The 27,765-nt window shown below is 40.7% G+C and overlaps 1 protein-coding gene across 1 annotated transcript; it reads left to right on the top strand.

Moving 5' to 3' along the window:
* The first annotated feature begins 1,398 nt into the window (after positions 1 to 1,398).
* On the top strand, positions 1,399 to 27,528 carry CFAP221 (cilia and flagella associated protein 221). Its single transcript, XM_075755770.1, has 27 exons — positions 1,399 to 1,482; positions 2,294 to 2,391; positions 4,053 to 4,133; positions 5,016 to 5,200; positions 5,644 to 5,744; positions 6,754 to 6,840; positions 6,946 to 7,041; positions 7,527 to 7,627; positions 10,018 to 10,121; positions 12,246 to 12,405; positions 12,927 to 13,050; positions 13,137 to 13,251; positions 13,473 to 13,581; positions 14,191 to 14,278; positions 15,999 to 16,088; positions 17,451 to 17,546; positions 18,704 to 18,794; positions 20,092 to 20,219; positions 20,687 to 20,767; positions 21,744 to 21,851; positions 21,995 to 22,171; positions 23,626 to 23,784; positions 24,197 to 24,291; positions 24,841 to 24,930; positions 25,133 to 25,252; positions 26,589 to 26,618; positions 27,221 to 27,528. The coding sequence occupies exons 4-27, from the start codon at positions 5,062 to 5,064 to the stop codon at positions 27,342 to 27,344; spliced, it is 2,613 nt and encodes an 870-aa protein (XP_075611885.1). The 5' UTR covers positions 1,399 to 1,482; positions 2,294 to 2,391; positions 4,053 to 4,133; positions 5,016 to 5,061; the 3' UTR covers positions 27,345 to 27,528.
* Positions 27,529 to 27,765: the final 237 nt, after the last annotated feature.

The following is a 27,765-nucleotide window of genomic DNA, read 5'->3' as shown; positions in this document are numbered from 1 at the left end:
TACAGAGGTGAGGACCAGCTCCGACAGAAAACATGCTGGGAAATGGTGGGGCAGTGAGCTGCTGCAGCCTGCACGAAGCCCATGTAAAAGCTGATCCTGAACTTTCCCCTAAGCCCAGCTTGAATGCTGTCATCACTGGGCATATCTCCCCATCTCTCGTCAAGGGTGTACGCGTCATTCTTTCCTAATCAACTGCAATTACATTTCACTAAGTACAGGAACTACGTTCTGGGGGCTGAATTTTATAATCTGAAGTTTCTCTTCCTTTATTTTTTATTCAAACTGAGCGTTGCACTACTTTCAGTCACATTTTACCTCTGTGTTAGAAATGCTGAAAAAGAATTTTATTCTTAAAGTATGTAAGAGAAAAAAAAATATTCTAGCAATATTTCTGGGTTTCTATATTAAATGTCCTTGAGACAGCATGAAAAAAACTAGCAGGGCTATGAAAACAGTTTGTCCCAAACACACATTCATGCCCAAGACAAACATAATACACCCATGGGAGAAGCAGCCAGGGCAGCCAATACTCTCAAATGTATTTTTGATGTTTGATGCAGGATATCAGTGCAGATTTCTTTGGTGTTAATCTTTCTCTTTGGCTCTTCCACCAGCTCTTTTGGGAGTCTGGAGGGCTCACAGGTTTGGGACAACACTTGCAAAGGATGCCAGGGCGTCTTCAGCAAAAGAGGTTCTTTCTGTGCAAGCTGGCAACACCGCTGCGTTTAATTCAGCATTTTTTGGTCTCATCAATCTGTCCAAATCACCTGTCTGAAAGAAAAAAAATTAAAAAAAAAATAAAAAATTGGGCTTTCCTTTCTCCTCTGTACACATGCAGGTAAAAGTATATAAAAAAAATATCGGTGGGAAGAGCAATACACTGAAAAATGTTTTCAGGATTATGTTTCAAGGGACTGCTCTTTAATACTGAAAAGTGAGAATATATAGGTAGTGGTAAAAGAGATGTTTACTTCTTTTTAAAGTATTGTAATAAAACTTTCAAAGTTTGTTTTAAGCCAACGCAGGTCCCCGCGGACACCGCACGATCCCGGCGGGCTTCGTGTCACCTCACCTCACCCCAGACAACCTTTATTTGAGCCTTACACAATGTACGTGTTAATAGACCAGTGGTTTTAAGGATAAAAAGCGCCTCTGCCTTGCCTGCGGTCACACTGTGGATCCAGAAAAAGACGCTGACTGGGGGAAAAAAAAAAAAAAAGAAAAAGTGTTTTGTTTCTTTTTTGTACTTTTGCCGCCAGAGCCAGCTGAACTGCAGCGCTGGCTCCGCACCGTCCCTGAGGGGACACACACACCCCCCACACCCCCCCCCGAATCGGCGCCCCCTAGCGCGGCGGGCCGCCCCAGCGCCACCACCACCACCACCACCCCCCCCCCAGCCGCGAATGGTGCGGCCCGGCCCCGAGGATGGGGGGGTGGTTGCCCTGTTGCGGAGCAACCGCCGCGGCCCGCCGCGGCGCTGAGGTGAGTGCCGGGCCGGGCCGGGCCGCAGAGGGGGGTAACCGGCAGTCGGGCCCCTGGGCGCCGGGAGCCGCTGTGAGGGGAGGAGCGGGATTAGCAGGGGCTCCCTCTGGGCCGGGAGGGTGCATGGATGCGTGTGTTTGTTTCCGTCTGCGTCGCGTCGCTGTCCCCAAAGGGGTTGGGGCGGGACGTCCAGCTCCCCTCGACCGGGCTGGAGCTTGAGGGGGATGTGGCACCGGCAGGGTACGTGTTGTGGAGCTATACGCCCTTCTGCCTGCCAAGAAACTCTGCTAGCCTAATTATATTGAGCGGACCTTAAAAGCACGTTTTCCGTTGCTTCTAAAGCACTTTTGATGCTTTGCAAGTCTGACGCGGTATGTGATGGCATTAAACTGCATCCCCGTCTGGTGGTGAGGTGTGCGAGGAGCTCTGTGAGACGCGAAGGGATTAGAAAGCCCAAGTGCCGAGAGAAGAAGGGTAATACCCTGACATGAGGGGATTTGGGGTGGTTTCTGCCATTGCCTCCAAGGGAACCAGGATTTCACAGCCCCAGAGTTCTCCTACTGGTGGCTTTCAAAAAAAAAAAAAAAAAAAAAAAAGAAGTCATGTTAAGGGTAGACACAGGTACCCTGGAAAACTTAAGAAGATCAGTCAGCAATTCCAGGATCTTGGCATGTAAATATTCATCCTGTATTAGCCTTTTGAGGAATACTACAGTGTGTTAGTAAAGTTGGTGAGTGGTGATGGTAGTGTCACTTTAAATTACTGATAAGATTACGTTGGGAATCCTTTGCTAATATAAGTCTGTCTACAGCTTTTCAAAACTTGTATTCCTGAGAGGGGGAATGCAGAGCAAGCGAAGGAGGATGGCAGTTGTATAGATTAAAGTTGAACAACTCGAGTGGAAAGAATGTAAGCCTTATGTTTAGAATTTTTTAGCATGTTGTGGTCCGTGTTTGGTTGGTCTCACTACCTCAGAAGAAATTTACTGTTCTGCACAATAATACAGTTCCTCTTACAGATTTTCTGTTGCAAGTGGAAAATTTGTACTTGGAGCCATGGAGTGGAAAATATTATTGAGGCCAGGGTACTGGTAGCACATTGTTTTAAGCTTCTTGCTTATTTATTATTTAATACTGCACAAGGCCATAAATCAAACCAGCACTTTATGAGCTTGAAACACCTCTCAGCTTCTGCCTCAAAGATCTAAAGCAGACTAGAAAACCAGACAAATACCACAGATGAGACCATAAAATGTAATGGGGGAGGTGGACCTCTTCAGTCCTCAAAAGTGCTGATCCAGGTACATTGGGCATTGCTTTGATGCTCCCCTCTGCCCTTCTTCCCTCAAACTTTTATTGATTGCTGTTAATTTTAGGTTAGGGCTCCTTAAGGTCATTCAAGCCAGTATAAGAGTGTTAAAACAACGAAACAAACCCAATGCTGCTCCTGGTACTAATGATTCAACTTTGGTACTGTTGAGTCTTAAAGTGCTACGCTAGTGTGGATCATATTCACAGATTCACAGATTGGTAGGGGTTGGAAGGGACCTCTAGAGATCATCTAGTCCAACCCTCCTGCTAGAGCAGGATCACTTAGAGCATGTTGCACAGGATTGCGTCCAGGCGGGTTTTGAATATCTCCAGAGAAGGATTCTCTACAACCTCTCTGGGCGGCCTGTTCCAATGCTTGGTCACCCTCAGAGCAAAGAAGTTTTTCCTCATACGCAGATGGAACTTCCTGTGACCCAGTTTGGTCCCATTGCCCCTTGTCCTGTCACTGGGCACCATTGAGAAGAGTCTGGCCCCTTCCTCTAGACATCCACCCTTTAGATATTTATAAGCACTGATCAGATCCCCTCTCAGTCTTCTCCAGGCTGAAAACAGACCCAGCTCTCTCAGCTTTTCCTCATACGAGAGATGCTCAAGTCCCTTAATCGTCTTTGTAGCCCTCCGCTGAACTCTCTCCAGTAGTTCCCTGTCTGTCTTGAACTGGGGAGCCCAGAGCTGGACACACCATTCCAGATGTGGCCTCACCAGGGCAGAGTAGAGGGGGAAGATAACCTCCCTCGACCTGCTGGTCACACTCTTCTTAACACACCCCAAGATACCATTGGCCTTCTTGGCCACGAGGGCGCATTGATGGCTCATGGAGAGCTTGTGGTCCACCAGGACTTCCAGGTCCTTCTCTGCAGTGCTGCTTCCCAGCAGGTCAACCCCTAACCTATACTGGTGTCTGGGGTTGTTTTTCCCTAGGTGCAGGGCCCTACACTTGCCCTTATTGAAGTTCATATGGTTCCTCTCTGCCCAGTTCTCTAGTCTGTCAAGATCTCGCTGAACAGCAGCACAGCCTTCTGGTGTGTCGGCCACTCCTCCTGGCTGAATTTGCTGAGGGTACATTCTGTCCCCTCGTCCAGGTCATCGATGAATACATTGAATAAGACTGGACCAAGCCCTGACCTTTGGGGCACACCACTAGATACCGGCCTCCAACTAGACTCTGTGCCGCTTATCACAACCCTCTGGGCTCTGCCGTTCAGCCAGTTATATAACCGAACTCTGTTGTCCAAGCAGCTAATCAGCCTTTGTGCCACTGCTCCAGGAGTGCCTTGGGACTGAAGCCTGGCAAGAGAAGTCTATATTGTCTAGGACCGGGTGAGTTGAAGTGTGAATTGATATTAACGTGGCACCATCCTGAGCTGCGCACCCACATTCCCATTCATGAAGAACAAATAAAAAATGGAGAGTTTTCACGCCCCTTCTTGAGGGTTGAAAAACCCAGCGTGGCTTTTGAACTCAATACTTTTTCCGAAAGTGTCTTGTCTTTTTCTCCATGTAGTTCTCTGGTTCATAGGAGAGCCAAGGGTTATGTGCTATATTTATGAAGATAATTTCTTGTGGGTGGATTGTGTCTGGTGCCATTATTGTGTAATATTTGCACTTGTCATTAGAGAAGTTTATGTTCTGATAACTGTGCTTACTTAACACAGGATCTAGAACACCCGTGGCCTTCTGGGTTTACAGTTATCTTCACTAAACAAATAACCCAGATGATGCTATCCAAACAAAAGATTCAAATGCCAGTTTTCTTATCCCTCATATTAATATTTAAAAATTAAAAATTAATCTGCAAGTTGACAACCCAAACGCTCAGGAGAGATTGGAAGAACATGTCTGCAGAAATCAGTTTGGATAGTGCAATTATCAGAAGAACCTTCTCTCCTTCTCTGTGCTGGGGGATGTGAAGGGAGAGAGAGATGTTTTACGCAGTCCTGAGAGCCAAGTGTCCCCAGTATGCCCTAGAACAGATGAACATGCCCAAAATGCTAGGGCTTGTGGTGGGAGCAAGGTTTCCTGGAATCACTCTGTCCTTGTACTCAGCACATATAATCTACTTCAGTAGGAAAAAAAAGTAACTCCTTTTCCTAAATGAGAGTTGTTTTTTGGTTTGGTTTTTTTTTTGCAGTTTTATGCATCAGATGTTACTAGTGCAAGGGAATACATTTCGATCATTATGTTATTTTGATTTGCCTCCAGGTGCTGAGGAATTTTAGTACCATTCAGACTCCATTTCTGTCCTAACATGGACATAGTTCAATCAGCCACCACAGAAATCATGATTGCTAAGACATCCTTCAAGAAAATACCCAGTGACCTTCTGGGCAGCCTAGTGGAGGAACCTAAAAAAAGACATGCTATCCCCAATCACCTGCTGGAATCAAGTAAGTTTCTGCTCTCGGATTGTTCTCCAACCTTGGAGCAATCCTAGGAGGCACTTCTCTATTATTTTTTTTCACAACACACAGGCAAAACTCCCATCCTGCTGCTTAAATTGCATCTTCCTGTGAGCCCAAATCATAGGAAAGGTAGTCAGGAAAGAAATAGTGGCTGTGCTGATCCTGGCTTGACCCTGAAGTTTTGAGGTGGCTTGTTGATTCCAAGACATAAACTGGTGACAGGATCATGGCTCTGCTGGGGTAGTAGATGCCACCTTAACTTTCCATTTAAAGAGTCATGCCTGCTTAGCAGAAGAAATAATCTCTGTCTCAATTTTTTTTATATAATACATTGAGTGCAACATATATATACTTAATCAATGTAAGTAACAGTCATGTTGATTTCACCTGGTCTCCTTTTGTCCCTGTTTTATTATCTATCTCTGTAGAGATTTATTCAGAACTGGAAAGGAGCAAGGTTGTACAGGCTGAGCCTGCTGTGTTACACTATGGAGGGTACAAAGTTGGAAAACATCACCAACAGACACTGGTGAGTGTCAGAGCAGGGATCCTCTTGGGGCTCATAAAAGGATAACAGAAGCTGAGCAGACTGCTTGTGGTCATGAGGCCTTTTGCTCTATGGAGTGCTCTAAAAAGCAGCACTCAAAATCAACAGCCTCGTGGTAACAAATCAGACAAGTACCATGGTGTGTACTTCGCTGTTCTTTACAGTCTCTGTTTTACCTTTCTTTTTCCCATGTCTGCGAGCAGTGTTACTGATATGTAACTTGCATGTCATGAATGAAGGGTTAATGTTTTAACTCCATAAGGGACTGTTTTCAAAATGTGCTTGGACCGTCACTGTGTCTGCCAACACGTTCACTGGTGGGAAAATTTTGAAAGCACCTCTGGCCTTCTGCCAAGAGCAATTTAATCTAAGGAAAGAAACTCCATGCATAGATTTGATTTCCTTTCCTTGTGAACAGTTTGGGTATTTCCTTTTCTTCTCTCTGCTTTCCCTTTGTCTGCCTTCTTTATTCATGTGGTTAGCGTTTTGATGCAGAGGTTGGGTGATTATGGTGGACTGGGTTCTCCAGATATAATGAAAGTAAACAAGATGCAGGAGGCTTTACAGGCTGAACTGTCACCATCCAAAGGTTTGTTGCTTTGCGATCCAAAGCAAAACCATGGAATATTACATTATTTGTGTTGTTTCAGACCTCTGTAAAAGCAAAGTCAATAGGTTGTTTCATTTTTTGTTCCTTTTGCACATAAGCAAAACAGTACCAGAATTTGATTCAACAGTAAGACTGTTATTGCCTGGTAAGGAATTGTGACTTGGTTCCAGAGAATAAAAATGCAGGATGCAAGGTTTATATAATTTTCTTTTAAATTCAGAGCATAATCAGAATTATTTCTGCTAAAGTAAAAATTTTTACTTCCTTGTTTAATACAGCTTCTTTGCTATGGATAGTCTCACAAAAACTACAATTGGCATTCTCAATAGACCTCTTATATTGTAAAGTGTTTCGTGGTTTTTGTTTTCTTTTATTCTGCAGAAACTGATAAATATATCTGGTGATGTAATAAACCTTCACATAATACCACCCCAGACAAAGTATTTTCAGATCAAATACAACAAAACAGTAAGTGTCAGAAAGGCTTCACACTGCCCTTTGCATGCAGCACTGGTTTTGTGTCATATAAACGGCTTTTACATGTGTTCTATATTATTTTGGGTCATTTTCTAGCACCGGCTTGTCCCTGGCTTGTCATATGTGGTTACTGTTGATTTTTGTCCTGATGAGTGGCGGTATTACTATGACTGCATCCGAATTCACTGTCAGGTGAGGATTTATTATAAAATATATTTACAGTTGTAATGGACCAAAACAACTATTAGGACATGATGATAATGATAAAGGTACAGATAATCTCCTAGACCCACATGGGTTTATTCCCAGTAAGTCTGGATTGGAGTATTTCATTCTAAACATTTAAAATTTTTCTCCCTTTAAACATCCCAGAGCTGTGGGTAGAATATCTTCCTTGTTCTGTTACTCTTTGCCAGATCAGTCTTTGTGCCACACTGACGTAATGTCTTAGCTTAGTAGGCTTGAAGGAGCTCTGTAGTTGCCGAAAGTATGGAAAGACAGATGGATACCGAAAGCAGGTAGAATATCAATATCCTGAGGTGCAACACAGTGATCATCTTGAAGATGTTTTATGCTCACTTACTGGCCAACTACTACAGAAACTTTTTCTTTCCATAACATTTATTCATTGTAAGAAATAAATATTTACCTCCTTTTTTTTTTTTTTTTTTTTCCAGGGAGAAGATACATTAGTCATTCCTGTGCATGCTTACCCTGCTGTGAATGTTGTAGAATTTCCATCATTTATAAATCTGTCTGATGTATCAGTTGGTAAGAGGTGAGTTAAGGACAGACATTTGTCCACATTTTGAGAGACATGCACAAAATCTGAAAAATCTCATTCTCCTCTATTTGTACAACTTAACATCTCGGAAGCTTTAAGGAAGTCAGCTATCATATGGACTGCAAAATAATTCTGTATATGAACTGTTTCAGGTGCACATTCACAGGAAAGTAAATTCTGTGCAAACTAAACATATACGTAGATGGAACTGGGGTTTCAGCTAATTAAACTAGTGCTGACTCCATTCATTGTACGGTGAAGTAATATGGCTGCTGTTCATAATCTGTACACTTCCAAGTACTAAGTCTTTTTAGCATTAGTAAGTCCTAAGTGAACAGATCTTCCTTTCAGGATGAAGGGTTCTGGAAATGCAGTTTTGAGCTGGTAATGGTAGGTGTGACAGCAAATAGCTAATCTCAGTCCAGAGATTGATCAGTCATTAGATTTGCTTCTTCTATTTAAAAATATTTAAAGTGCTCTTCTGATGTGGAGCTCTAAATGGTATAGACTTCATCTTCCTCTGCAGCATAGATGTAACGCTGACTGTTCTCATGAAGTAATCAGTAATAATTGTTAATAGGAACTGGGAAGGGGAAAAGGAGAAGGAAGATCCTCTTGATTAGGGTCTAGTTCTGTAGTATATTGATTATATTAGTTGTAATTATGGTGTAAAGTTAGTGTAAAGATTTCTGTGAATTCTAGGAACTGAAGGTCTTAGCAGCTAGTTTTTGTCTTAGCCTGTGCGTTGGAAGTAACTCATAAATTTTACTGAAGCACAGAAATATGAATAGGCAAGGCATATACAAGGAAAATGCAAAATTCTGCAGTAAAACTGAGCCTAGCATTGTAGAATGAACATTTGTGTCTTTTTGTTTATTTGTTTTTCTAATCCCCCTTAATCTGTTAAACTCTAGTGAATCTGTCAGAAGTGATGTTTCAGCTGTATCACAGGACTGAACATAACTCCTGACTTTCTGGGTGCCTCTAGGCATGATGTGATTCTGTTTATTTGCTCCATTTTTATAACAAGTGCTGAGGTATAAAGAATTTTCATACTCTCAGAATACAGAAAAGAGATTAGACAGAATACAAAATGCAATTTTAAATAACAGGAATTTTTTTTAATACAACAGGGATGCTCAGAGATGCCCCTGAAGCAATTTGGAAGAGTTCCTGAAGAGAAAACTGATGGTTTCAAACCTTAATTTTTACCAGTATTTATCATCATTAGGCTATTAAAAACTTTCCTAAAAATGAAAGTTCTCTGAGATACTTGGTACTGTACAGAACCCAAGGGACTATGGGCTCCATAGTGCTCTGAGGTCAATGGAAAAAATGCCTTTTATTTCCACAAGTGTAGGATAAGACATATATTCTACCACCGAGCTTTCTCCTTAGATACAGAAGGTCCATAAGGCAACAGGCAGCATAATTGTCTTGTTTCTAAGACAGTTTGGTTACTGTAGAAGCTGCACTATTCCTTAAAATAAATTGCCTCCCCAATCTGCTGTTACATCTTCTTCCTGAACAGGTCATATTAAGGCAGAGAAAAAAGGACTTTGCTATTATTCTTTATTTCCTTAGGCATTTCAAAATGTACTTTCCAAAGGAAAATTGTGTATAACATGCATTCTTTGCTAATCAGCAGGATAGGATTTCAGTCAGTTTACAAAAACCAGAAATAAGCCTGGATAAATTGGTCTTGATTTGTAGGATGATGGACGGTGTTACACCAATGCTTTCGTATTTCAGTTTGATACACAAAAATAAATGCATACGAAAGCAAGACAGCTTGCAAAGATGTGTGCTAATACCCCTCGCACTATCAGCGTGAGACATAAAGGGCTTTTATGAAAATCAGGCCACGGCATCATTATCTCTACAGTGGTTAAAGTCTGGTTACTCTGATGTGCTGGAATTTTCAACACTGCACTGTCTTTTCTCATTGTCTTCCACGAGGAGGGCCATGGGAGGAGGTTGATTTCTGGTTCTGTGTTTATTGTTGCTCCAGTTTGGATTGTTTGTACTTGCTAGATATTGTAGTTTTCAAGAATGTGAGCATACACATAAGTAACTTCTAAAAAGTAAATTTTATAAATATTTCTGTAATCAGATTCTCTGTGGGTAGGAGAAAGTAAGTCAAGATGTAAAATACCTAGCACTCAAATCATGGTTTAGCTCTCATTTCCTCACTGAGTGAAAGATCTGAAATATTTTGCTATTTTGGAACAACGAAGAACGGCTATTTTTTCACATTAATAATTAACCCATCCCTCTGAACACAGATATATTCAGTGCATGTTGTGTATAATATGATTTTCCAGCTTGTAATTGATGATCAACTGTAGTTTCATTAATTTCTTTCTTCCTTTCTCTCTTTTCAGTAAGGAGTATGTTATCCCGTTGCAGTGCAGCTGTCCAATAGACTTTGAATTCCACATTGATTTTATTCAGCCTCATAGAGCCTTCACTGTCCAGCCAACATTTGGTAGATTGAACTTATTTAAAATTCTAAACATTAAATCCATATTTATTGAGTGTAGTTACTTGTGACAGTGTATTCAGTGTTGTACAGAAAAAGCCTTTGCCTCAGAATGTTTCCACGTAAATGCAGGCTGATAAATATTAGCCACATGCAGCCTCATGGCAAACAGCCCTCTGTGGCTGGTAGATTTCTTTTGTCAATGCCCAGCTACAGACCTTGGGCAAAATATGGGACGTCCCAAACAGTCCATCCAGCCTTTGTCTGCTGCCTTTGCCAGTATGGCCTTTGGAGAGGAGAGGGGCAGGGAGCCCAGCATTCACCTCTTTATCACACCTTTCCCCAAGGACTGTCTGTCTCCCGCCCCATTAAAGGAACACATACTGGTCTTTGTGCAATAGGTATGCATCGTATTACTTGACTAGGGGCACAGAGGAAATAAAAGGTGACCTCTGCTCTATCAAACATATCCCCGTACCTGTTTTTACCCTAGTGCTCTGGAAGAATTTGATAGGACTGTGTCTGTTGCTTCAGGAGTCATTACAGTGATGGGCACAAAACACACCACTGCAGGTGTTTCATGGGGCGGCAGTGGATATTAGATTCAGTCTAGACCTCTGTGTATGGGCTCCACAAGAGGCAGGGACTTTAGGCTACAGTATGCTTGGCTATTTTCATGCCTAATGCTGGAGAGGACTCTGTCTTGGGACAGACGTAACTATTTGCAGGTCAGTTGCTACCATTGTTACATTTACCAGGTGCCAGCAGTAGCATGTAAGTGCCCAGGTGTTCTGACAAAAACGTGTAAGTGAATGAGACCTGGCTGTATAATTCACTTAGGCAGTCTGGTCAATTCCATGAAAATGCATAAAGACCTAAATAAATAAAAGCCTTCATAAATCTGGTGCTTAGTGCCATTTGTGACACTGGAATTTAAACTCTGATTATTTATGCACTTCAATAAAAGTTGCTGTTGTTCCTGTATGTACAATGGTATGAATTTGCCCTGTCTTGTCGGATGGATTTTCATTCTTCAGAGGTAGTAGTTGGATTCTATTAGCTGTGTGCTTCACAAATGTGAACTATGCTGCTGCCTTGTTTTGGGTCATTCTTTCAGGGTAATGTTCTTGCTTACTTTGTACTTAAAGAATTTTTGATACATCAATGGAGGAAGGGAACGGTATTACAATTGAGTAAAACTGGGGAGAAGTAAAATTTGTTAGGAAGTTTTTGGGTTTTTGCATGGTCATAGACAAAGTGGCTGGAACTAATTCATGCTTGCTAAGTTGGCTTAGTTCTTGAGAGAAAGGGGGACAAAAATATCCCAGAAAAAAAACATCAACCCAGTGAAAGTTAAGTCAGAAACTTTGGTAGCTAGAAACTTGGAGGTGCTGAAGGCCATCTGAAAAGCACTAAGAAGTTTCAGCTCCTACTCAAGCCATTGAGCTCTGAGATCAGTAATGATGAAATACTCTAACAAATTACACACACACACACACACACTCCCACAATGAAATTAACTGTTGTTTAAAACTACAGGATGCAGAAAACCAGGCAATGGTCACTTTACAGAGATGAGAAATTAATATTTCTGATGAGCTGAATAAATTCCTTGTTGCAGAAATGCCTAGGACCATCAGGGACTGTATCCTGGGATTGCACTGAATGTTTAGGGATATGAAGGGTGGTTAAATTGCTTGAGAAAATAATAGGTAGTAAGGAAGTAACACCAGGTAGAGACAGGTAATGTATCAAATCCAGATGATTCCACCAACTTGGACTAGCACAGAGGAATATGTTTAGAATGCCTTGTTCATGAAAGCAGGAAGTGCCAGAGACTTAAGGCTGGCAGATGCAAGTGAAGAATTTCTACATATAAACAGGCAATCATTTTCACAACAGTAGGAAATATTATAGCCTTACTCTCAAATCACTATGCTATTGCGAGATATCTCCCATTATCTGGCAATGGATAGTTCTTGAAAGACACTTTGAAACATTTTCCATGTCCACTGCCATTCATTCAAACATTAATATTGTTTTAAAAAAGTGTAGTCCAGAATTAATGTCAGCATACTTATGTGGGCTCATGTTAGATGGACTCTTACTGTTTTTCTCTTCTAATCACAGGAATCATTCCAGGCAATGGGAAAGTGGAAGTAACTGTGAAATATTCCCCATTTGAGTATGGAACAGCACAAATGACAATGCAGTTACGAATTTCACAGTTTCACTCAAAACCCTATGTATGTGTATTCACAGGAACTTCGACACCACATCTGGGTCTAATGTATGTGTGGCTGACTGATCTTTGAATATTTTTGCCCAGTGTTAAAAATCCTCTGTAATAGGATTTCATGCCATTTTGCTGTAACCATTTTAAGCATTTGTGTCTGTGGAGACTTAAAATGCACTAATGTAATTCAACTGTTAATACATGTACCTGGTCTCTTACATCATTTACTCAGAGTGCCCTTAATCTGTATGAAGTGAAACTGTACCAAAATAAGAATAATGAGAAGTTATATATCCTTAAAGAAGTGTTGAGCATCCTCAGATTCTGTTATGCCTGCTCTATGTTATTCTTATTGCTGAGGCCTTGGAAGTTAAAGGGGGTTTTGAGCAATAAGGTCTTTTGGGATGTACTTAATTTTTTGTGAACTCTGAAGATTAGAAAGTTGGGTTCCAGTTGTAATTTGGGAGAGAAATTTCCAGTATCCTTGTATATTTAAATGTATATATGCATGTACTAGACTTATATGCCATTTACAGAGTGCTTAAAAGAGCAATATCTGTCCTTCTGACACCTAGAAAAGAACATTTTAACAAACAGCGAAGGCGTCCAGAGAAAAAAGCTGCATCTGCAGGAAAATCCATTGTGTGGAGAAGAGGCCAATTCAGCCAACCACAATCGAGGCCTATTCAAAAAGTAAAGGTGTGAAGAGATAATAATCACAAGTACTTTTCTGGGCTGAACATCTGTCTTGTTTCTATTTCTTCCTATCAACTTATATCTTGTAGGAAATAATTGAATACCAGAACCTCAGATTCCCCACAGACTTGTCAAATCCATATGCTGTAGCTACTGTTTTGAATCAGGAACCAGGCAAATTGAAGATTAAGGACTTGAAAGAAGGTAATGTGATTAAGCAGTATAAACTTGATCTTAGCATTATTTGTAGGTTTCTGATGAGGAAGTCAGCTTCAAAATTGCTGAGGTGACGTGACTGTAGCTTCTATAAGAAATGTCACCTTAGCTTTATGTATTAATGAGTTCAGTTATCATAATGGATGGATTTCCCGATTAAAAATTCATTCTAGTTTGAGGTGTGATATAGCTTTCTGATATTCCTGCAGCCTTTTCCCAAGGCAATGAAGGGATAAAAATAAGACAGATGAAGGAAGCCATATTTCAACTAAAAGTAAAACAAAATATTCAGGAAGAGGAAGGAAATCATCTAAAGAGGTAAGTGTTAATTAACCACATTAACAACACTGGGGTTTGCATAACTAAGTAAGTTCTCTATGAATGATGTATGCAATATCCATTAGTGCATAATGCTGCCATTTCATGTCCTGATTGGTTTGTTTTGCAACTAAGTTACTGTTGTTTTACTTTCTTTTTTTTTTTTCTCTTCTGCCTAAAAGCAGTCTCAGTAGTAATCCATACTAGTACCCAATGAAGTCTTTGATTGTGTTATGGCTGCATTCAGAAAGAAACCTGCTGAAAACCTTGTTCACCTAACCTTGTTCTCAGGCATCTCATCTTGTGCCCTTAAGGGCAAAGGAAGCTTTTGCCACAGTTGCCAATAAATCAAGGGTAAAATATATAATGGAGTGAACAGAATTCCACATGTACATCAAATGGTGTAAAGCAAAACACGTAGTCGTGTGTGTAAGCACACCATGGTTTCATTTGCAATCCACAGATCTGCTCATACGTTGAATCTGCTCATATGTTGAATGTTATGGACCCCTAGACACCTTAGGAAGAGGAGAATAAGTCTGTTAGCCTTTAAATAAAGCAAACTGTGCGTTAAGTAAAGCATTTTTCTTGCTTTCACCGTAAATACAGGCAAGTTCATAAAGGCAAAGATCCAATATCTGTGGAATTTAAAAAAGAGGTTATTGAAAACCGACAGAGGGAAGAAGAGCAATACAAGGTTAGTCTTTGCTGTTTTTTCTATAGAATTAAAATCAAATTTATACTTTCAGATTATGCATTGCACTACTGAATTTTATGAAGCTCTCTATATCTTCAGTTTTTCTTCATACATCACTGCAAACCTGTACCAGCTGTACTTCTTGTTGCAGTTGTATTTTTATTATGTCTGTATATCACTGTTTCTGAGGTGGTTTTATCTTGGAGGTAGACAGAGGGAAAGATAAGTTATTAATGGAAATGTAACTAGATATTTGCCCAGCCTCGCAGATTTGCACTGAGCCACCCAGCCACGTCACAGTGCAACATTGCAGCATAATTCTGTCAGCACTGTGGCTGCATCCAGCCTTCTGCTTATATTGTACCTCTCTGAAGAACTGATGTCCTGAATGGCTCACAGTTAAAGAGCTACACCCAGTCAGTACTCTCACACAGAGCCATGGGGAGATAAATCATCAGGTTGTTCTTCTACACCTTCATCCTCCCTCGTTGGTTTCTTCCAGTCACCCCAGACTGCGGGTCATCTTCCATGGAGGTAACAGCAGCAATACTTGGTAGCAGGAAATATTTTTCCCCATGTGGCACAGCCCTCAGGGACAGGTGGGGCTTGTCCCTCTTATCCTGCCTCCTGGGTATTTAAGTAGCTCCTGACATCCCACTGACTTCCAAGGAGCTGTTTATGCGAGTAAAATTATTTCTAGATAGGGTAAAGGCTTAATTTATACTCTGAATTAGGCACTGTGAAGTAATTCAAACATATTTAATACTAACAAAGGAGGAGTGAGTAAAAAGATGATCTAAATTGTGAGACTGTTGTATCACTGAGTTAGATGTATGTTAACTTTGTTTAGAAACATTTATTTACTTACCTGTTGGCCACAGGGGCTATGGAGATCTCTGGCTGGTTTCACAGTTGCCCCCATGACTTTCTGATGGAGGCATATTTTTACTCATGCTGTCAATTTGTTCATCTTGAGCATCATTAGACCTCACAGAGTATTTATTATACCTCTATCATTTGCTCAAGTGTCCACTATGTTACACAGCCTGGGAGTGGCTGTCCTGGAGACCTTTAACTGGTCTGTCTTCCATTGTACTAACTAGAACCTCAGTACAAGACAATCATGGGAATTTCACTCGGCAAAATAACCCCCAGGTCTTTGTTTAAGACATAATAGTATCCTGGAAATGAAACAACAGGTAAGTAGGACTGGGATGGAAGAGGCACAATGAAAAGAAGCACTGGTATTCATCCAGCATGCCTGAGCACTTTGAGAGGGTCTCAAAGAAGTGAAGTTATATCAGTAGTAAACTGTTTCACACATGGACAGATTAAAGAGCTGACACCATTGGAAACCATGCCAGAGATGTTCACAGAACATGGGAAAACTGCAGGAAATTTCTGTAGCGCTGTTGTCACGGAAGATCTGTTCAGGTGCTAACTTATGGTGTTGGTTCTGTAACCCCTGGCTGATTCTGGCTATGCAAAGCAAACTGTGTTTCATTAGGGTGGGGATCTGACTGAAACTCAAGCCCAAAATGACATTTACTTTGACTTGCTCAAGAGTCCCAATAGTCACTCACTAGAAGGGAATGAAGTCTGTGTTTTGTCAAGCACCTCCAAAATGTTACAATATAAGTGAGTTCCACTAATTGTAAAGGAGAAAATAATTCACTGGATGCTTGTACTAATGTGATTGTTCTTCCTGCTGACAAATTAGATCCAAAGAGGAGATCCTATCATAGAACAGGAGTTTCAAAGGAACGAAGTAGAAGTTACTTTCAGACGTGTTACCCGGTTTGCTGACCAGGTTTGTTTATATGTTATTATCACCTGCTATTGTCACCTACTAAGCTAACAAACAGCCATAGATATTTGGCACCGAATACTTTTCCTCCTAATATTCTCATTTCTGTGTCAGTGTCTTATTTCCCATTTTACTTTTAGTACAGTAGATGATCTAGTATGAGAGACAAGTGGAAATCTGCAGGCCTAACCTGAGATTCGCATTGCTTGTTTCTGAAAGTTCTCTCAGCAGTAACTTTCTCATGCCTAAACATAACGTTAAGCGTATTACAAGATTTACAACCTTTACCTGCAGGTCAGATTGACAGGAACCTTTCTGGTACTTAGATTTTTTTGTCCTTCTCTGTGGTGTGAGGTACTTCCTAAGATCCATTTCCTAGCATTATTGGGAGCTTTGTTTAATAGATACCCCACTACTGAAGGAACTTTGAATGTTAGCAACATAAAGGATCCTTGCTGCTGCCTTCTAGAGGAACATAATAGCTGTGGGAGTTGGTCTTTTACTATATTCTTACATCTGTTAGAAAGTGCTGAAAATTGTTTGGTGAGGCATGGCATGGGGTTGTGTGGAGTTGGTGTTCTGAGGACCTTCCTAATCTAAATGTTGGTTGAGTGGCTGCCCTCCTTTTGAGAGGTACTGTACTCTGGGGCCGCTGGAGTTTCTTCTAGTGCCACATTCTTTTGTCACATCAATTGAAAACTGAAGAGGAGATTAATGCATCAGGAAACAAATTTACTTGTGTTCGTTCAAAGAGCATTCAAATAAAACAATTTAAGGCGTTAGATATGGACACACCACCTCTGTCTCAAGAGCCAGAGATCACTAGGTGTGGGGAGGTTATTCTGGGGAATTATCACTTAGTTTACTCTGGTCTTTCACCCTTCTGTGCATATGTGCTATCAGCCATTGTTGGAGACAGGATATTGGTTTTGTTGGGCCTCTGGTTTGAGCCCTTACAGTTATTCCAACTTCAGGTCTGTGCAGGATTAAGTGTGTGCGCAGTAGAGACTTAGTCCATTCTCTCCACTATCTGATTGCACATGTATTGCATTTGAGTCGTAGTATATGGTTGTCATTTATGTGTGGATGCAGACCATGCTACCTTATCTCTGCATTCCCTGTACTGCATCTACAAATATTTGGTGATTACCTCCTCTTAAGCCCTGCAGTGAAGGCTTCTGGTTAAATGCCAGTACTGTGAATGTTTTCATTTGACTTAATGTTTTAATTTGACTTAGTGTTTGGAAATAACATATGGATTCAGGCCAAGGAATGGCTTGGGCTGGAGGAAATCCCTCCCTTGTCTAGTTGTAAAAAGGGTGTCCTTTTTCTTTTCCTTTTCTTTTTTTAAAAAACACCATGCAGTGTCCAAGTGTCCATCCCACATTTGACTTGCTCCATAATGACCCTTGGGACAACAGAAACAGGATGTTGAGGAAATTCCAACAAGCAGCATACAAGGTAACATGAACAACCAGAATGCAGAGTGATGGCATGATGCCTTGGAAATGGCACAAAAGAACACGCAAATGAGCATGTAAGGAGTCTTCACAGCTAGCCAGGGATTTCTTTGATAAATATGTCCCTACTTCACCAGGAAATAAGGATCTGGAGTAAATTTTGTATTCAGCTGGTGCTTCTGCTGGTGCTTAGTATTGCAATCAATACTAAACAAATGCAGATGAATTTAGATTTTTTAAAAAAATACTTTTGCACAAAAAAGAGATTTCAAAATGCATCTCAGATACCGTGCCCAGTTTTAGGCTCCTAGTACAAGACGAACATAAGCTGGAGTGAGTTCATTGTAGAGCCACCAAGATGGTCAGGCTCTGGAGCACTCTGTGAGGAGACTCTGTGAGGAGACACTTACTCAGCCTGGAGAGGGAAAGTGGGGGGAGAGGGCAGCACCTTCCAGCACTTCTGAGGACATTATTGATGATGGAGCCAGGATCTTTGCAACAGTTCTTGGTGGGAACATGGGAAGCAATGGGCATAAATTCAAATAAGAGAGGTATAGACTGTATATAAGGAAAACCTTTTTCATCATGAGGACAGTCAGTCATTGCAGCAGGTTGCCCAGAGAGGTTGTACAGTCTATATCCTTGGATGTTTTGAAGACCAGACTGGATAAAACCCTGAGCAACCTGGTCTGATCTCATTGCTGACCTTGCTTGGAGCAGGAGGTTGAACTAGCCCTCCTAAGATCCCACCCAGTCTGGAAGCTTATTACTTATTCTTCTCATTCATATAGCTACAAGTGTTCATTGTGGCCCTAATCAACTGACTGTTTACCCATTGTTAAATCTGTATATGCCAGCAGACACAGCAGAAGGATTAGGACCTAGCAAAAAAAAAAGTCTCATTAATGTGTAAGACTAAATGAAGGTTTGAACTGTTTTTGTTGTGTAGCGTAGTGTAGAGCTGAGATCAGTTCTACATCTCTCCTTCCCCATTTTCTCCCTCCTGAACAGAATACTATAGTAAAAATTCTGAAATAGAGAATAGAGATGTATGAGTGAGCGCTGTAGAATAAATACAGTTGTAATGTACCTATATGTCTATGGCTGTAAATCGTAGAGTGTTCGGCTTAATATAAAACTTTAAAATCATTCTCTCAGATTGTGGTTCAGATTCGGCTAAATCGCTTACTGCTTCTGTTCCGTGGGCTAACCAGAGAAGCCAAAGGTTTGGAGGAAGGCTCTGTGTCTGGTAAGGAGTAGAACAAATTGATATTTTGGCCATGAATGATGATAATTCAGGATGTACTGCAGTGTGTCAGGTGCGTTACATATATACTGACATGTAAATGTAGAGACAGAGTCCCTACAAAGGAGTCTTCAAGCAAAAAGAGAAGTATGACAGGGTAGAAATGGCTATAGTCAAAATACATCTATTTTTCATGCACATTATTTGCCAGATTTTAAAAAGTGTGATTAATTCTTCTTAGGAGCCCTGCAGCTTATCTACTTAATAACGGAGCAAAAGTTGTGAATGCTCCATCATTGGAAGTGTTCAAGGTCAGGTTGGATGGGGCTTTGAGCAACCTGATCTAGTGATAGATGTCTCTGCCCTGTCAGAAGGGTTGGACTAGATAATCTTTAAAGGTGCCTTCCAACCCAAACCATTCTATGATTCTACTTATAGGCCTGAGGAACAAGGAAAGGGCAGATGGGACTATATGAAAAACACAGGTAGGTAAACAGATCAGGTGGTGCCCAAGAGGTTAAAGACATCGGATAGGAGGAGCTTATCGCATGGGGATGGAAGAGGGAAAGACACCTGAGTGTGATGAAGGCAAGATATCTGAATTGAGTGAAATGGTAGGATGGTAGGAACCATGAGATACATGGCTAGGTGTCCGGTACTGGGTTGAGTTTTCCTCCTTATCATTTTCTCATACAAGTGCTTTCAAGAAATCACTTTTCTTTACAGTGACATGAAAGTACTGGCCCGGAAAAGCCACTTTAACAGTCATAGAAGGAAACTGGCCTTGGATGAGAGTCACAACTGGGTATACTGGGGACAGAAGAGAATTTGTGTCTCTTATTTCCCACTCCCTCATACACACCCAATTTGACAACTGCTGAAACACATTTCCATATCCGGCTTTTTGCTGCTTCTGCAAATAGGCAGTTTTAACTCCCAGTTTGCAGGAGCTGCAGGGGTGCTTCAAGTAGAAGGCAGTTAGTGTAAGAGAGGTCTTCTGACTTGTCTCTGCCTTGCTGATCGGAATGAGATAGAGGACCACGCTGGAATGAGGGGGCTGTAATGTCATTTTAGAAAAGAGGAAATTAGATCTGTCTGCTAGTCAAGGTATTGTGCCTGCTGTCTTGTAGATGTGGCATTTAAAGCCTTTAGGAAATATTACCCTACTTTTTATATTAAATGACTAAACACAACCTGCCTTAGGAAGATGTTAAATATATTTTGTGGTTTGATTCTATTTTTGAAACAGTGTATTACGATATATTACAAAATCTTAGTATTTGCTTTCCATTCATGATAGAAAGCAGGAGTTTCAGCAAACCAGAGAGAAGTGAAGAATGTAAGGGCATTTCTTCCAGGATATCTGAAGATCGTATATTGCCTTTTGAACTCCCCTTTTCCAGTTCCTGTGAATTTCACCGTGATTTGGTAGGTATAGTAACTAAAATGGTGGCCAACACTCAAGACAGAATTTTGTTGAAGTCATTGGCCCCAGGCCTGGTACTGCCTTTATTAAAATTTCACAATGTGACTGATGTTCTGGGGTTCCCACAAATTAATTAGGACTTCAGATATGCTAAGGGTGCTGCTGAAAATGATAAAAAAAATTATCTTTGCATTCTCTTAATTGCATTCTAAAATTCTGAGTAATACATTAATGATCAGAGTTAGTTAACATCCATGATTTTGCGGAAGAAAATAAATGAAAAGTAACTGGAATGCCAAAGTCCAAGAAAGGACAGGAGAAATATCAAACAAAATGTTTGCATAATTATTTCCATACGTTTTCAAGTAGCTGTTCCATATGTTTTCAAGTAGCTGTGCTGATGGATTGCTGCCAATGAAAAACAAAATGCACACCATATTACTGGGTTTTAAATATGGTTTTCTTTCAGGCACCTGATGCTCTTGGCCTAGTTCCTATCGAACCTGTAGATGTGAAAGTCAGACACATTCTTCCTTTTTATGACTTGAAGGTGAGTCAGTACAGCTCCCTCAGCTGTATCATGTTTCTGTCTTCCAGTTAAATATGTTTCCTGCCTGATTCAGTGACTCCATTGTGCAGCCCAGTAGAAATGTTACCTTAATATGGCTGTGTGATCAGCATGCTTTTATTAAAAACAAATCTTACCTGTTTCCATAAGGAATAAGCTTATAGTCAGCAATAGTCCCCTCTCTCCAGAGAGAGAGATGAATCACCTCAGCTGAAATGATTTTATGTCAAACAACAAAATCCTTCTCTGAATGAGGATACTGCAAGCCCTGCATGCCACACAGTTTTTCCTTTGATTTTTATAGAAGTGACATTATAAAAGTGTCCTTCCTTTTAGAAAGTAGTGGAAGTCATCTGTTTATTTGGTATCCAGTTCTACATGCTTAGTTCCTTCATTCCTGCATAGGAAATGCAAACATCTCATTCTTGAAATATATAATGTTTTTTCAACTTTATGAGTACAGAAACATCTTGTTCTCCTGACTTCTAAACCATTTTCTTTCCAGTTTCTGAATAGCAAAAAATCAAATTCTGCACCCCATCAAAGTAAAATATTTCCTCGGGTTCAAATCAATATAGATTTTGGCTCAATGTCCACTTCTTTTTTTTTTCAGGTGGTGTAACAACTTGTAGTATCTTTCCCCCTTATTACACATTGGTTCATCTAGCAATGTTACATATATTACTTAACATAGCTTCTCTCCACCCCGTTAAATTCAATATATTTGATCAAGAAACTGTTAAATCCATTATCTTTCATAGAAAAATGAATGGAAATACTCCTTTATGGATTCATTCAGCTTGTCTTGGTGCAGTGTGGCTTCTCAAAGTTTTGGTTGTATACCCTGTTCCAGAGTAGTGATCCAAGTATCTTTTACCATGTTCCATTCCATCTATAAGTTAATCAAAAGTGATTGTTGTATTTTCCTGCAGCACACCGCTTTTTCTTTTATACTTAGGTTCCTCAGCATTTCAGCATTATGAAGTATCAGCCATTTTGTACACACCATGCAGCCACAAGTTACAAACCTCGAAAACTTTCCCGACCACTGAGGCAGGGAGCCCAGGTAACAAGTAATTTCAAGTACAAATTTTGCTGAAGTCACTCCCAATTCTACATTTCTACAATTATTTGATTATTTTTGTCTCAACATTTTATACTAAAAGGCTTACTACACTCTGAAAACCTTTGATGTCTGTGTTTTTCAAGGATGAGTTGGTTCAAGTAGTTTCTTCCCCAGAGGGGCAACTTAACCTGATCTCCCAGAGTGTGGATTTTCACAAAACATCCCCAGAAGAAGCAGCAGAAAGGAATATCAGCCTCTTAAAACTGGTTCCTCCCCAAGCTTTAGTCTACCCTACAGAGAGCAACCCACTTCGCATTTTTGTAAGTAGAAGTTGACTTCCAGAAAGAGTTTAAGAAAGGAGGGGAAAATGCGTTTCTTTAATCAGAAGCCTGATGTGGAATCGGTGGGCAATTCTCTTACTAAGATTGGTATATATGACTATCCAGAGTGAGAATAATCCTTCAAGGTGCAAGCCCTGGTATGTAGGAGTCACAGAGCTTATCCCACTGAAAAAGGCACCATTTCACTTTAAGGGGGAATTTGATCAGTTTAGGCAAGGGATGATAAGGCAAAGTTGCCAGTGATGGCAGAGAACTGGACACCCTTCCAGTCTTACACTCCACAAATGGTCACTGATCCCAGGATTCCCTGGAACACCACAGGGCCCCTCCCTTCTTCTCTGTTTGTTTCCCCATATGGATGTTAGAAGTAAAGCCATGATCTTGGCGTAACAATCCTATAACCTCATGCTCTTGCCCAGGTAGGTGGGACAGGTGCAGTCTTTCCCTTCTGTTCAGCTAGGGAAATGCAGTTCTGCCTGATCCTTAGGTAAACTGCGAAAAGAGAAGTCAATCTCTGTGCTCACATCATGTCCTGCTGCCTTAGAGTTTCCAGCAGTTCACATAGCATCCCAAAACCACATTTCCAAATTATTAAGCACAGAGATTCAAAAAATCACAACCACATGCATAGGAAGATTTTATGTTACTTAATTGTCATGTAGATTGTGCTACTTGGCACCAACAACAGAAGGTATTTTCCACGCAGTGCTGCACAGCCTGGAGGTCCCTGAGGTGTCTCTGAGCAGGCAGAGACAGATGTTAGCTCAGTGAAGTGCTGCGCGTGGGTACAGGCAGCATCTCCAAGCCAGCATGGCACCGTGCCTGACTTGGGTGGCTCTGTCTTTCAGCATTACTTAGCTGCAATGCCCAGAGTCCAGTGTGCTAGTCTGGTGGTCTTAGCATAACATATGTAGTATAGATTTGTCCTCACTGCATATGACCAGGATTCCGGTGAACTTACTGATGAGATCCTCTGTGTATATCTTTCATGCCTCTGTCATGGCAATGTAAGAGCCAGGCACAGCCTGATCCCACACTACCCAGCATTAGACTTTATTCAGAAACAGATGCTGGTGCAGTGAAATAGGTGGCAAAATGCTCACTAGCTTCCACCACAGCAAGGCCAGTTCGCATTCTTGGATTCTGAGGTGTCCAGAGATTCAGCAATGGATTTTTGAGTAATCAGGCAATAGTTCTTTCTTCCAAACTTGGAAACAACACTTAAATTGCTGTATTTTAGACAGCAGAGAGCCAGGCAGATTATGGGTCTGTGATGAGGGGAAGAAATGGGTCACATCGAACAGAACAGTCACAATGACACAAAGGTGTGAATCTGGGGAGACTACATTAATTGTAAGAACTGAATTTTCATCCATTTAGTTCTTTATGGTGCTCAGAATTATTTTTCAAAATAATCTCTTCTTTGTTTTTAGAACCCTACTCCAGGATTAGTTCCAGTTTTACCTCCTTTGGCCTATTCTGAAACAAATATTGAATATCATCTTTGTCCTCATCCAAAATATACCTTTACCAAGGAATGCCCACAAGGATCCAGTATTCCAGTCACACAAAAGAAATTTCTGCATCACAAGGTATGGCCTTTTGGGTTTATTGTACGAGTACCTGGCTTGAGTATTTTCCTGCTAAGAATTTGCTCCAAGGAATCAAAAAGAAACATGAAGAGTCATCCTAGATAGAAGACGTTTTCAAATACAAATTGTACATGCACCTAAATAGTCAGTACATGGGTCAGAATAATTTGTTCTTGTTAGGCTTTATCCATGTTTCTTATTTATCCCTGAATATTTCTCTGCTCTTTCCTTCTTCTCATTGTCCATTGTATTTTCATGACCTTGCAATGGAGGAAGCATCTTTTAAATATGGAGAACCACAGCTCCCCAGATTCAATTCTCAGCGAAGAAGTCAGATGTTCTGTCCTGCAAGCCTCTCTCTCCACTGCATTATGTGTTAGAGGTGTGATTGCTGTAGCACTTGTCATTTCAGGAAGTGATTTGTGAAGTAATGGAATGGAGAAGATTCTTGCCAGTGGTGTATTCCACTTTTTCTAGCACTCCCACACTGACAAGTACAACACCTAGGTAAGAAAGAATTTGAATATACAGTACTTCTACCCTGCACCAGTTTCTGCTGTCTGTAACTACATTGACCAGTAACTAGTCCCACAGATAAAAGGAGGCCTACGGGTGGAATTAATTGCTGCTCAGAAATCTAAAACCAATGGGGAAAACCCTTACTGACCTCCTTGAACAGTGGGTTAAGAACAGTGTCATTAGAGGAAATATCTAACCCTGGAAGGAGAGTTCCAGTCTGGACTTTAGATAACATGTCTTCTGAATGTTTTTTTATTCAGTGCCAGAAGACCTTGGAGGTACAAACTCTGTCTGTCCTGCAGAAGTATGAATGGTAAAACCTTTAACATATGGGCACCTGTACCCAGAGGTAGCCAACATCTCTCAGGCTCACGTTGCCTCATATCACAGCAGTTTCTGATGTACTCAGATTTTCCAGGAATATTTAAAAGTACATCATCTTCATTGTAATTACGACTACTCTGAAGCTTCAAAATATAAGCATTGAGTGCGGTTACTCTCTGTCCATCTTTTTAACTAATACCATTTCCATCGCAGGGATCCTTACAGTTTAGATATGCTTCCAAGAGATGTACCACCAATGCTGTGTGACTTACTTGAGAGAGACAGGGAGAATATAATTGACCAGTAAGTTTCTCCTCTATTTTGTATTCAGTGTGATTGATTATGTCTTAACCACTTGTATGGATATGTCTAAACCTGAGAGTCCCAAGAGATCCTCAAAGGCAAAAGCACACAGTCCCACTAGCATAAAACATAATATTTTTTTTTGTTGGCTAAAAAAATACTTTCAAAAGGATAAAGCCTGATTGTTCTTACTAATTTTTAGTGAGACAGATGAAACCGAGTTCAAAATGATTCTTACTCCAGAGATGGTGAGAGCTGAATTTCCACAAATTGGGCAGGCACTCTCAGAAGAAGGCAAAGAGAAATCAGCAAAAGATGACAGGTAGGTATAATTTGAAATTAGGGGAGAGGAATGGGGCAAATCTGAAGACAAACATCTGAAGACAAAAACAGAATTATGTAGAAAGTTATACTGAGTCTAGAGGCTCCATCATGAGTGGGATGCAGCTCTGGTACTTTGAGCAAATTTGCACTGCAAATGCAATCTCTGGATCGGACTTCAGAAAGCAGCTCTGGATGTGACACACTGGCATGGATGTCTGACTTCAGTTTTATCAATATGATCTAACACTTGAGGCAGTTTTATTGCCTTTGCAGAGATATTCAATGTTCTTGGACCAGTGGTATTTCCTTTTTAGTGACTCTTTAGGTTAGGAATTTATTAGTGCTGGCAGAAGAATGAGTCCTTAGAATTTCCCCCTGGCATGGTGCTTTTTTCATAGTCTCTTCCTAGGAGTGAGTCACATTTGCTGTCCTTCCCCAACACACATGGTGTTTTAGGCATACAGCACAGCATGTAAAATAACTTGTATTCATAACCACAGAACTACCTACTCCCTAAAATGTTGTAACCTGGCTACTGTAAGGGCCAAATTCTGCCTTTTTCCTCCAGTGTTGTCAGGCCAATGTCCTGCGTTTGCAGCTCAGCAGAGAAACCTTGAGGGGGAACCTGAGGACAAGGAAAACTCTGAGGGCCAAATGGATCTCTGATGGGCTTGATGGTTACCACCATGGTTTCAGAACAGCATTTCAGAACTGCCCAGCAGTTCTGTGGACCTGAAAGCAGCAGTGAACGCACTGTGTGAAACTTGGGGGTATGTGAGGTTGCAGGAAGGATGCAAGGATGTGTATGTGCTGGGAAGTGGGACACAGAGGGCGGTGGACTTGAGCTGCAGGCAGTATGGGTAGGATAAGTGATTGCAGAGCAACACACAAGATTGTGCTGAATTCTAACCCTGTGTTTTCACAGGTATCTTGTGTGGCTTGGAGCAGGTGAATTAATCTTTCTGTCCAACAGTTCCCTCTCTTTAAAAAAAGTAGTCATGATGTGCCTTTGATGTCAGGATGTGCAGAATAGCCTGAAACTTTCAGAGCCATGAAGAGATTTGAATGTTTCATTTTCCTTACTTTTAGAGGGAAATTATTTGATTGACATTCAAATCCTGTGCAACTTTAAAACAGTGCTGCCTATTATGAGCTCTCTGACAAAACACTGGTTGCTGTATTGTCATTACTACAGCATTGATTGAAAATAATTTCCTGTAAAAACGCAGGTGTGTCTGACTCAGTGCCACTTTTTGCATTCTATGAAACTGCTCGTCAGAACATGGGGATTTGGGATAGCTTGTGTAACTAAAGAGTGACCTTTTTCTCCACAGTGATACAGTGTTGGATGGTGCTTTTGCTGGGTAAGTAGTTTTATAACCATAATGTTCTTTCTTTTTGAAGTTTTAGATGTTTTCTTCAAAAATGAAAATACTTTTCTATATTAAATACCTCTAGGTATTGATATTTACTTGTTGGAAGCTTCCCTATTTTTTTGGCTTTGTAAAGAGGGGAGCAAAAATTTATTTACAAACAATGGAGTCCCAGTCCTTTCTTTTGTCACTGGAAGGTTCTTCGTTGTTATCAATGGGGTGGTGTTTCACTAGATGACAGAGCACACATTGCTCCTGTGCAGCATTTCAGCATTTTATCCTTAAGGCAGTTTTTCATGTGGCTGTTCTTGTTCTGGCCATTATAGCATATGCTCCTTCATAGATAAAATGTAAAATTCTATCTAGTTTACTGCTTACCGATCAGTCAGTTAGCTTTCCTAATTGGCCAAGCCAAGAGTGAATGTTTTCGCAGTTTCACTCATTTTCCAGTTCTGCATCAGTAATGGAATACCCTCTGTGTTCATTATAAAAATGAAAGAAATTATGTGTGTTGCTTCCTTTGTTTTTGTCAGCATTCCTAAGTAGCTCCCCTGGCTATTATAAATACAAATGATTTTTTAAACTTCTTGCAGAGACCCGCACAACCATCCAGATGGACATTTTCAACCCCAAAACAACGAGCTCAGAGAGAAGGTTCAAAAACACATGGAGAAAATGAAGCTGAAAGCACTTAATAAAACCCTTATTCTGGGATAAAAGTAGTTTTACGAAGTCCGTGGTTTGGCACTAATTATCCTGTTAATGCGTGAGGCCTCCTATGTCCTAGCTACATGTACTTATGTTCAGTGGGGTCAGCAACTTGTTATGCACAGAGAAGAGAACCACCAGTAATGCCACATATGTCAAAGACAGTCACTGTGACCATACCCCAGCCATGTACCTGCTCATTTTGTCCAGGTGTGAAAGACCAGAAAACCACAGTACTACCATGTAAATAGTTTGGTAATTAATTTACAGCCCACTGTTTTCAAATAAAATGTGAAAAGTCCTCATGACCGAATTCTCTGTTTTTTTAGTTATGACCTGTCCTTGAATTTTTGTGGGTAAGTCACTAAGTCTCAGACTTGACTATGAATCTTAGACTTGAGATTTTTAATGAAAGGGAAGATGAACACAG

This window comes from Balearica regulorum, chromosome 6 (assembly GCF_011004875.1).
Source record: "Balearica regulorum gibbericeps isolate bBalReg1 chromosome 6, bBalReg1.pri, whole genome shotgun sequence".
Classification (NCBI taxonomy): domain Eukaryota; kingdom Metazoa; phylum Chordata; class Aves; order Gruiformes; family Gruidae; genus Balearica; species Balearica regulorum.
The sequence above is the reverse complement of the archived record's forward strand: the minus strand, read 5'-3'. Positions and strand labels throughout refer to the sequence as shown.

Bases quoted from the DNA above. Each gene is read 5' to 3' on its own strand.
- CFAP221 (XM_075755770.1), top strand. From the start codon at position 5,062: ATGGACATAGTTCAATCAGCCACCACAGAAATCATGATTGCTAAGACA. The intron at 17,547-18,703 runs GTAACATGAACA...TCATTCTCTCAG, and splicing joins TCCAACAAGCAGCATACAAG to ATTGTGGTTCAGATTCGGCT. The intron at 26,619-27,220 runs GTAAGTAGTTTT...AACTTCTTGCAG, and splicing joins TTGGATGGTGCTTTTGCTGG to AGACCCGCACAACCATCCAG.